The sequence below is a fragment of the Lissotriton vulgaris genome, chromosome 5 (assembly GCF_964263255.1).
Source record: "Lissotriton vulgaris chromosome 5, aLisVul1.2, whole genome shotgun sequence".
Taxonomy (NCBI): Eukaryota; Metazoa; Chordata; class Amphibia; order Caudata; family Salamandridae; genus Lissotriton; species Lissotriton vulgaris.
In genome coordinates, this window is record NC_141693.1 from 1853696077 (window position 1) to 1853708217 (window position 12141).

At 46.2% G+C, this 12141-nt stretch overlaps 1 protein-coding gene across 2 annotated transcripts in view; it reads right to left on the minus strand.

Moving 5' to 3' along the window:
• CACNB1 (calcium voltage-gated channel auxiliary subunit beta 1) overlaps positions 1-12141 on the minus strand; it is a 478106-nt gene that overhangs the window by 6831 nt on the left and 459134 nt on the right. For both annotated transcript variants that reach the window (XM_086924331.1, XM_086924332.1), the window contains exon 12: positions 2299-2394. In XM_086924331.1, the coding sequence (XP_086780457.1) occupies positions 2299-2394 (96 nt within the window). The remainder of the gene's footprint in view (positions 1-2298; positions 2395-12141) is intronic.

Genomic DNA, 12141 nt, shown 5'->3' on the forward strand with positions numbered 1-12141 from the left:
TTCAATAGACAAAGACAAGGGGATGCCTTAATGGGTTTATGACATATCTGAGACATGGTGGACACAATTCTACTCCAAAAGCGCTAGAGGACAGGATATAAAAAAGTACTGGTAGAGCCACAGCCCCGGAGGCAGGCCAGGGATCCATGAAGCCCCATCTTGACAAGCGCTGTACTGGTGTAGTAGGCTCTATGAAGTATTTTAAGCTGTATAAGTTTGAAACGGAAACGGATAGCCACTGGCCGGGACGAGGCCAGGGCCTACCTCCAGTCCTCATCAGGCATGTCCCCCACATCGCCCGCCCATTTTATGCATATTCTATCATGAGTTTCAGGTAAGTTATTGAGGATTTTACGATAGGTCAGTGATATGGCTTTTTCCAGGAGGTAGTGGTCCAAGAGCCTATCTTCTAAAGGCAAGGAAACAGATGGGCCAAAGCCCTTGGGAATTACTTTATACAGTGCAATTCTTGCCTGAAGATATCTAAGGGTTACCCCCTCATGCAACTGGTACTGTGTTTGTAGCTCACCAAACGGGACAACCCTGCCCTTTGCCCACAGGTCCCCAACTGTGGTGAGACCGATCAGGTCCCATTTGTCAAATCCTGGCTGTCTTGAAATCATACCCAAGTGTTGAGACTCCAGCAGTGGAGTGACCCGTGCAATTTTACCCTTCCAGCTTTTTAGGTCTCGCCTACGCAGCGCGCATGCACTGCTTATGAAAAAGACCTGGAGCAATCGCTTGTCCCAAAAACGTGCATGCGTTGTATTGCCTTCAATGGCAACATGTGCACGTTTGGCCATTCCCTTGTGGGAGCGAGCTTGACACCATATGCTTATAATTAACTTGCAAACAAATGGTGCCCGTGGCTCGCTCCCGCAAGGAAAACGCTTTGTGTGCTCAAAGGAAACAAGCGCCGGCCCCTTCCTCTCTCCCCACCCCTTACTGCCAGCGCGAGGCACGCTCTTGTCTTAAAATGTTGACAGTCCTAGCCTCCTAGGTTTGTTCTTCCCTATACATTTAGCACAGAGGTCTACAGCAATGCTTTGGCTTTGCGTTTCGGACGCATAAGTGCTATACAAAAGGAATTAATTTGTTGGCATAAAATCTGTTTTTACAGGGCAAAATATATTTTTTCTTCAACAAATTAAGAACAGTGGTGGTACTCGGTTTAAAAGAGGTGAAGTGCATTCGACTCAGGTCTACAGAAGAGTTCAGCAGCACATTTCCTCAAAATCAATACTGGTTAGTCTTTTCATGCTTGTTCATCATAAAAATGGTCGCCCATAGAATTAGTTTAAATCTGTTGTTCTAACAATTAGTTGAGATTTTGCCATTGTGTCTTTCAAGCTAAACCTATTCCGCTACTTCTTTTCAACCTGCATTAGCCAGACACAAATCAAGTTTCTCTTTCTTGAATGTTTTCTAATTTTTTGTTTTTTTGGGGGGGGGGGGGGGGCAATATTTTATCACAAGTAGATGTGGATATTTGTGTTGTTCTGTCAGAGAAAAACTTTAGTCCTGATTCATGGAGAAAACATAAAAGTGCAGGTGAAGTTTTGCATCTCTGCCTGAATATATATATATATATATATATATATATATATATATATATATATATATATATATATATATATATACACACTGAAAAAAACATAAGTTTCAGGCCCTATATAGTTAGGAATTAGCATTTAAAAAACCTTTAAAATACACTAAAAAAACTATAAGTTTTAGGGTGTTATAGTTAGCTGGATATTTCACTCATACAAAACCATTGAAATTGCTCCTATATAGTTAGTTGTACTAACTATATTTCGCGCACCCGCAATCCACTGCTGATGATGTCACATATTACATCATTCATGACATGGTCAGTGACATCACTGATGACATCACTGATGACATCTCAAATGACATCACGGACATCACGGAGCACTCTTGTACTATTCGGAGACATCCTATCGCTCGACACACGCACAACTGTGCTGCTCACCACACGATGCCTGTTCACACTGCTGCTCTACTCACTGAAGGACACCTGTTCACACTAGCAGATAAAGCAATGCTGACCTACTCACCAGAGGATTTTCATTCATTCAAACTATGATACGAAGCATTGCTTTCCTACTCAGTGGAGGACAGGACAGTAGTGCTTCCTCGCAAAAAAGGACACCAGGCCACTCCATCACATGGAGCATTACTGTCAGACTCACCTGGTCACCTTATCACACGAGTCAGGGGGTTCCTAATCACCGGTGGACATCAACTTGTTACAACAAGCGCTGCTGCTCTACTCACCGGAGGACACTGGGCCAACTTATCCGCTGCAACCATCTGTACGTTGAGGTGTTTGGCCTGGGACTTGCCTCGAGATTTGATAAGCCTGTGGAGTACCTGTACAAAAGAAAGGACAGTGGGCTGAACTGGAGGGCTCCAGTGCTTCTCTTTCCACCTATCAGCATCTTCCTTTGTCATGCGCTTTCCTAGAATCTTTGCCCTATCATTCAGAGGGGGTAATGTACTTAATATTTTGTCTGCTTTTGAGATCCCCCCGACATAGTATTTAGTAAGCATGGTTTGCTTATTATTTCATTGATTATATTTGCTACCAAGTTTAATGCTTTGATATCAATTGATAGTGCAACAATGGTGAATATGTATTCAACAACCAATAAAGTGACTTATAAAGCATAGTTCACTTAGACAAATGTGCAGGAGAAATCCTGAAACAGGGAGTGGAGCTACATTTTCGGAATTACTACTGCCAAAAATGAGCAGTAGTACATCCAGCACCAAATATGGTGATACTGCAACTGATACTGTAAAATGTAAGCATAATTTAAAAACGAATATTATTTTACAATAAAATATTATATTAGCCTTTTGCATTGAAAAATTAGTTTAAATTAATTAGATACATAACTTTTGTTTTAAGTTTGAATTCCTAGTTAATATATACTTCAAATGGATTTTTTAAATAACCCTTAAAAAATGATAATTTAATTTAACATATTTAAATTAAATACATAAATTAAAAATTAAGTTAATAGTGATGTAGCATTTTTTCTTTTGTACTACATTTTACATAAATATATCAACAATATTTACTTTAATATTTTACATAAACATATGTTTATTTATTTATGTAAAGTTTAATATATTGTTTTTTAACTTTGCCATAAGGAGAGCTCTGTCCCGATGGCATTATTTCCTAGGGATTTTTATGTTAAGTCTCTATCTCAATTATTTTCTATGGCTGGGTATTACAATATAGGTGCGGGCCATGCGTGGAACTGGACTTACTCCAACTCTCAGCTTAAGTATATTTACTAATGTTGTGGGTCCTTTTGGCTGATTCAACTTTAGAAGTGCAGGTTGTGAATAGCACTGGGCTTACTCTTTTGTGGGTAGGTGAATGTCCCTCCCTAAGGCTGTCCTTACTCTCCCTTAAACCGCTCCAATTTCACAGAAAGTATGCTCCTTCTTTCAGCCACTCCCCTTGGTTCCTCCCTCATTTACTAATAGGGCCTGACAACGAGTCCGAATTTGTTTGAGACCCATAAATAAACCCCTTTTTACGTATCGGTCGGAATTACAAGTTGAGTGTTATTTAACACATCTGATAATTAACAGATGTGTTTACATACTACATTTACAAGGTAAACTTGCTGAAATTTAACAGGGTGAAACCATTGGGTAATTACCGTACTATGTGGATTTTGGTACGTTAAACACCAAAATCTGCATGTTATTACCCAGAAATTCATAACAGGTGCTATTTATTGCACCAGATAAATAATTAACCCTGTGGTATCTTTAGTTATCTGGGGCCAGATGTACAATCATTCCATTTTGCAAGTCGCATATTGCAACGTTTTGCAAATCGCAATTTGAGACTCGCAAAATGGAATGTACAACAGTGTCTCACACACTGTGCGCGATTCCTAATGGGGTTGCAAATTACCTGCCTCATCAATATTCATGAGGCAGGTCACAATTTACAACCCATTGGGAATGGTGGGCACTCGCAGAGATGGCGCCTGATCTCGTCAGCAGACCACAATGTCTGTGACTGCTTTGTCAATAAAGCAGTTTTTTTTTAAATGCACCCTGTTTTCCTAAAACAGCCTGCATTAAAAAAAGAAAATGTTTGTTTCATAATTGAAAAAAATAATATTGCATCCATTATGCTCTTAAAGAATAATATTGCATCCATTACCCAAGGGGAAGGGGTCTCAATGGTACCCCCTCCCGGTTGCGAGTGGCTTACCACCTACTTGAAGTAGGTAGTAGACTAAAAGTCAGTTGCAAAACAATGGTACATATTTATTTATATAGCGCAAATAATACCCTAAGGCGTCTAGGCGCTTGGCAACTAACCACATGCACACACTGATAGTTTAACTGAAGACTCTAGGTCTAAGTTGGAGACTATAAGGTATATAACCAAGTCTTTAGCCTTTCCTGAAGGAGCGCAGGTCAGGCGCGTTTTTAAGCTTTGTTGGGAGATGGATCCTCAATCTGGTTGTGATGTTATAAAGCTTTTACCACCCCATCTCTGGAGTCGGGGTAGGGTACCTTCACCAGTTTATGAGAAGTGGACAGTAGAATTCGAGATGGAGTATACCATAGGAACCGATCGAGTCAAACAGTCAGGGCCTAGATTATGTAGCGCCTTGAAAGCGATGCACAAGGTCTTGAAATTGATTCGTTTTTCCACAGGCAGCCAGTGAAGAGCATTGAGGGCATGCTTGGCTGCTGAGTTTTGAGGTATGCCAAGGAGCAGCCAGGCTGCCAAGTTCTGAAGAACCTGCAGTTTCACCAGCAGTGCCTTATTTATACCAACCAGGAGCCTGTTACAGTAGTCCAGCTTAGCTAGAACCAGTGCTGCCACCACTGTTTTCTGTAATTCTGGTGGTATAAACAGAAACATTTTCCTCAGAATTTTCAATGTGAAAAAAGTGGATAAAGTGAGTGCCTTCACATGGTGTGACAGTACAGTGTAGTGTCAAAAATCACTCCAAGGTTTTTCGCCTTGGTGGCTGGAATGGGAGGAGGACCCAGCTCCGCCGGCCACCAATCAGTGGACCAGAAGGATGTATCTCTGCCAAAAAGTAAAACTTCGGTCTTATTCGAATTTAACTTGAGGCAGTTCACCGACATCCATCTGCTCACATGGTGCATACAGGCGTTAAAATTATGGGCTGTGTTGTGGTTATTTTTCGAAATGGAAACAATAATCTGGTTATCATCCGCGTATGACACCAACGCAAAGCCATCCGATTTAACCCTTTCGCTGCTGATGACGAGCTGGGCTCGTCATGGTGCACAGTGGTCGTGTGCTGATGACGAGCCCAGCTCGTCATGAACAATGGGAATTTTAAAGGATCAGCGCAGGAGGAAAATTGCCTTAGCAGCCAAGGTGTTAATCAATCTGGCCAGAGGTGTAACATACACATGAAAGAGGGTCGGGCTCAGCAACGAACCCTGGGGTACCCCACATGGGAGTCTAAAGCAGTGGGACTCGAGACCATCCACTTCGACGAATTGTTCACGGTTTGACAGAAAAGATTTGAGAAGTACGAGGGCTGTGCCTGCTATCCCTATTTCCTGAAGGCGATTTATCAGGAGGCCTTGGTCTACCGTACGGAAAGAAGCCAACAGATCCAGCAATACCAGGGCAGCCGAGCCTCCTGTGTCAACTGCGAGCCTGATTTCTTCTGTCGCTGTGATCAAGGCCAGTACAGTACTGTACTTGCTCCGGAAGCCGTACTGTGTTGAATACTGGATGTGATTGTTATTAATGAAGGTGGCCAGTTCTTGGTTCATATGTTTTTCAAAGATTTTTACTAGTAAAGGCAAACAAGAGATAGGGCGATAGTTGCCTGGATCAGTTTTATCCAAGTTGGATTTCTTTAAATGTGGTAATATGGAGGTTCCAAATTATCGGAAATGTCCCAATTTTGATGGCTGGTTGACTTAACTCTGTGAGTGGACGAAAAACTGTCTCCATAACAGTGTGGATTACCTTGGGGGGGAAGTGGGGCATGGATCCAACGTGATCCGGATGTGGTGGCCCAGAGAAGTTTAGTGATTTGCTCATAGGAGACAGGCGAGAAATCTACGAGTTGTGGTAGATCCGAGACCTGGGGTGGGTTGCGGAGTTTTAGATCTGTACTTGCTGCATCAGATTGTGAGAGCTGAGGCAAAAGTATCATAGATGGTAGAAACTTTTTTGCAAAAAGAGGATGCTAGGGTGCTGCAAAAGGCTTGGTCTATTGCATTGTGTTGAGTCTCCTGTGCATGACTAAGTTTCTGGACCATAGCGAACAGTTCTTTTGAATTATTCTTCGCACCTTCTACTTTCTCAGTGTAGTAAGTGATTTTAGTTTTATGGATCAATTCTTTATATTGTGCCAATAATTTCTTATACGATTCTTTTTCCTTGGGATCGTAGAGCTGTTTCCAACGTCTTTCTTGTCTGCGACAGTACCTCTTCAGAAGCCTTAGTTCCTCTGAGAACCAGGGTTCAGTGGGCACTGTCCTGCTAATTTTCCCTGATTTCTGGGGAACTGTTGCTTGCACTGATGTGGCAATCCAGTTGTGATATTCTAATGATGCTATCTCTGGGTCTTGGGATAAACTGGGTCTGCTCAAACCCAGTTGAGTGTTGAAATTAGTTCTGTCCAGGCAATGCCACAGGTATCTCTTTTGACTTCTAACTGGATAGGGCTTCTGTCCAGCTGTAGAAGGCAAGATTAGTGTTCGTATCACTGCTACGTGGTCAGACCAGTGGAGTTGCAGGTTGTTATTGAATTTCAAAAAAGGACAGTCTGTAAAAACGGCGTCCAAGAGGTGTCCGGCTCTATTGTTGTGGCCACCCGTACTCTGCTCTAAACCTGTGATGGTCACCAGATCCATAAGGGCAGAGAAGTCTTTGTCTTGAAAGTTATCCAGATGAAAATTAATATCCCCTAGGATAGTGAAGTCTTGTGAATTAACTTTGTATTCAAATAGCTGCCCCATAAGTGTGAATAAAATTGGCCCTAGTTCCTGGTGGGCGATAAGCTAACAGTCTGTTAAAGGAATATATATATGCTTAAAGTACGAGTTACTTACCTTCGGTAACGATGTATCTGGTAGAGGCGACTGTAGCCGCAGATTCCTTCACGTAGAATTATCCCCAGGCGTGAGACTGGATCTGGAAACGTTTTGCCACAGCATCCCTGCGTGCCGGGGGCGGGGCGACACCACGCAACTACGCCCAGGCGTCGGCCGCGTCTTGTTGCTGTTTCTTCCTCCTCTTTGGTTAACTGGAGGATGGGTTTACAGTGCTCCTGTGCCCCGTTGCTCTGGCTGCTCCAGGGTTGGGGGGGTTTGCCTTCAATCACTGCCCTTCCCTCCCTTCCTCTTGCTGCTAGGGGTCCTAACCTCTGTGGTGGGGTCATCTGGCCATGCCTTGCCCTTCTTCTTTGGGGGATGGTTGCCCTCTGTGCTGGGGTGGCTTGAAGGTTTGTTGTTCCTGTCTGTCTTGGGACTGGCTCCCCTTCCCTGTTTCTGGGAGGGGGTTGTAGGCCTTCTACAGGTGTCATGACTTTTTACATATGTTCCTGGGCTCCGGGCGAAGGCTGTTCAGGGCTCTGCTCTGTTCTTTCTTCTGCCCCTGACTTTGGATACTGAAGTGTTGCACTGCTCCTTATGGTGTCGACTGTCTCCATTCCTTTTTCTACTCTTTCGCACAGCGCTGCTCCTCCCTCCCACTGATACTGTAGGCTCTACCCTCCGGCATCCACGTTGTTGCCTGTTTGTTTTTAATTAATTTATCCTAGCGCTATAGCTCCAAAACGCGCATTAGTGCCTGTCTGCTGTTTTGTTTAAATAATTATCGTAGCGATATATTTAGAAATCGCGCAGTCAGTAGAATTTTATTGTGCTTGGCTGCCTTTGGTTGAATAGTTTCATTAGTGCATAGCGTTCACTTCAGGTTGTGCCCCCAATCCAGTTTCGCTTTTGGCCTGCTGCCATTTTGTGCTTTGTTGTTGTGCCTCCGTGTCCGGACCTCCACCCCGCTCCCGCCTCCCAGCTGCTCCTCCCTCCCACTGATACTGTAGGCTCTACCCTCCGGCATCCACGCTGTGACCGTTCTGAAGTCTTCAGAAGCGGTCGCTCCCCACGCAGCTCCCCGCACTGACTGCTGTGGTATCGTAGCGTTTACTCGCATTGCTCCTACCTCATTGCTTTGCCTGTTTGCTTTCAATTAATTTATCGTAGCGCTATTACTGTTGTGGTATCGTAGCGCTTCTCGCATTGCTCCTACATCATTGTTGCCTGTTTGTTTTTAATTAATTTATCCTAGCGCTATAGCTCCAAAACGCCTATTAGTACCTGTCTGCTGTTTTGTTTAAATAATTATCGTAGCGCTATATTTAGAAATCGCGCAGTCAGTAGAATTTTATTGTGCATGGCTGCCTTTGGTTGAATAGTTTCATTAGTGCATAGCGTTCACTTCAGGTTGCGCCACCAATCCAGTTTCGCTTTTGGCCTGCTGCCATTTTGTGCTTTGTTGTTGTGCCTCCCTGCCCGGACCTCCACCCCGCTCCCGCCTCCCAGCTGCTCCTCCCTCACCCCTCCCCCCTCCACAACCTACATGTGACAGATGCCTTTACGCGCAGCGTTCACGTGCAGCGGTCGCGCCGAAGGTGCGCCAAAGGTAAGCCCGTCTACGCCCGTCCGCGCCTCGACCGCACCCAGCGCCATACCCCCTGGCCCCCGCTTTTCCCATTCCTCCCGCATTACTTATGACGCCGCTACCCTCACTGCCCTTAACCCCGGCCGACTCTCAAACTGCTACCATGCCGCCCCAGGTCACACCCACGGACCCTTCACCTGCCACTCCTGCAAGTTAGACTGCATCAGGACCCACACCAAATCCACTAACTCCAAACAGAGCTCCGACACTAACCACCTAAAGTGCATCCTGATCAACACCCGCTCAGTCCACAGACACTCCATTGAACTTTGGAACCTACTCGACACTACATCGCCGGACGTCGGCTTCCTCACAGAAACTTGGATGAACGCCTCATCAGCGCCCGACATTGCCATAGCCATCCCGGACACCTACAAGATCATCCAAAAAGATCGTACCAACCAAACAGGAGGAGGCATCGCCATTGTCCATAAGAACACCATCCGCATCACGACCAGTTCTGACGACAACCTGGCTTCCGCCGAACACCTCCACTTCCAGATTCACACCAACCACAAAACGACACTCAGAGGCACCCTCATCTACAGAAAGCCAGGACCCCGCACACAATTCTGCGAAGACATCGCTGACTTCATCAGCCCACATGCCCTCCCCTCCGACAACTACATTCTACTGGGAGACCTCAACTTTCACCTGGAAAAGAACAACGACAGCAACACCTCCACCCTTCTGGATAACCTGGCTATTCTAGGACTCAAACAACTTGTAGACACCCCCACCCACTACGCCGGACACACGCTCGACCCTATCTTCACCTCCAGCAAGCACATCTCCTTCGATCACACCACAGCTCTCCATTGGACGGACCACAGCTGCGTTCACTTCAACTACAAAAAGTCCACGACCCACAACCCCCACTACCTATTCCGCGAAGAAATTGGAACAAAATCACCACTGAACAACTTTTCACATCGCTTCACCAAAACCCCCCCACCAAATCATCGGACCCAAACCAAGCAGCCACTAACCTCATCCAATGGATTACCCAGAGCGCCGATGAACTTGCACCCTTGAAAAACCATCTGATCAAGCAAGGTAGCAAAAAAGCCCCCTGGTTCAACGATGACCTTAAGAAATCCAAGAAGTTCTGTCGTACTCTCGAGAAAACCTGGAGAAAAAACACAACCACTGATAATCTAGCCACCTTCAAGAACGCCACCCGCAAACACCACCAACTAATCCGATCCACCAAGAAATCAGCCTTCAAGGATCGACTTCACAACAATGCCCAAAACAGCAAGGAACTATTCAACATCGTCAAAGAATTCACTAACCCCACCGCCGGCACCAACGACATTTCTCCCTCCCAAGACCTCTGCGACTCTCTATCCGCATTCTTCCACAACAAAATCGCCGAAATACATAACAGCTTTGAAAACCAGGCCGAAGACCTGTCCACTCCACCCATCTCCAATACAACACCGCCCTCTAACAACCTCTGCGACTGGAACCCAATCACCACCGAAGACACCATCCGACTGATGAACTCCATCCACTCAGGATCACCAACCGACCCATGTCCCCACCACATTTTCAACAAAGCAGGCTCCATCATCGCACCCCATCTCCGCGACGTCATCAATTGCTCCTGCAACTCCGCTACCTTCCCGGAAATCTGGAAACATGCCGAACTCAGCGCCCTGCTGAAAAAACCCACAGCAGACCCCACCGAACTTAAGAACTACCGCCCCATCTCGCTCCTCCCATTCCCCGCCAAAGTAATTGAGAAAGCTGTCAATAGTCAGCTAGCCGCCTTCCTCGAATCCAACAAATCCCTGGAACCTTCACAATCCGGCTTCCGAGCCAAACACAGCACCGAAACTGCCCTCATCGCAGCAACAGACGACATCCGAACACTACTGGACAACGGAGAAACAGTTGCCCTCATCCTACTTGACCTCTCCGCAGCCTTCGACACAGTCTGTCATAGCACCCTCATACAACGACTCAGAAACGTCGGAATACAAGGAAAAGCACTGGAATGGATCATATCATTCCTTGCCGGAAGAACCCAGAGAGTCCGCCTCCCCCCTTCAAATCAAAAGCCACCGAAGTCATCTGCGGCGTACCACAAGGATCATCACTCAGTCCCACCCTCTTCAACGTATACATGAGTCCCCTCGCATCCATCGCACGCCAACACAACCTCAACATCATCTCCTACGCTGACGACACCCAGCTGATCCTCTCCCTCACCAAAGACCTGAACACCGCTAAAACCAACCTACACGAAGGAATGAAAGTAGTAGCTGAGTGGATGAAGAACAGCCGTTTAAAACTAAACTCGGACAAAACGGAAGTCCTCATCTTAGGCTCATCCCCCTCAGCCTGGGATGACTCTTGGTGGCCACCAGCCCTGGGAACCGCACCCACACCAACGGATCACGCACGCAACCTGGGCTTCATCCTGGACTCCTCCCTCTCGATGACCAGACAAGCCAATGCCATCTCATCATCCTGCTTCAACATCCTACGCATACTCAAAAAAGTCTTCCGCTGGATCCCCACTGAAACAAGAAAGACGGTCACCCACGCACTGGTCACCAGCCGACTGGATTACGGAAACACCCTCTACGTCGGAACCACAGCAAACTACAGAAAAAACTCCAACGCATCCAAAACGCATCAGCCAGACTCATACTGGACATCCCTCGTCAAGCTCACATTTCCGTCCACCTGAAAGATCTCCACTGGCTCCCTGTCAACAAGAGAATAACGTTCCGTCTCCTCACCCACGCACACAAAGCCCTCTATGACCTAGGACCAGAATGCCTCAACACGAGACTGTCCTTCTACACCCCCACCCGCCAACTTCGATCTTCCAATCAAGCCCGCGCCGCAATTCTGCGCATCCACAGATCCACCATGGGGGGAAGATCCTTCTCCTACTTAGCAGCCAAGACCTGGAATTCTCTCCCCACCCACCTCTGCCTTACTCAGAACCACCTCTCCTTCAGAAAGCAACTAAAAACCTGGATATTCGATAAGTAAATTCACCCGCCTCCCCAAGCGCCTTGAGACCCTCTGGGTGAATAGTGAGCTATATAAATTTCTGAACTTGAACGTATTCCTATACTACCACAGTTTTGCCAGGTGGCTCCGCGTTGTGTGTCGCAGAAAAGTTCTCCGAAGAAAACTGACATAGGCACGCCGGGGTGGGGCTTATGTGACCTCACTGACGTCACGTACGCGGACGACGCCTGGGCAGAGTTGCGTGGTGTCGCCTCACCCCCGGCGCGCAGGGATGCTGTGGCAAAAAAGTTTCCGGATCCAGTCTCACGCCTGGGGATAATTCTACATGAAGGAATCTGAGGCTAGTAGTCTCTATCAGATGGATAACTTGAAGGAGAGCACCTTGCAGTCAGGGTCTG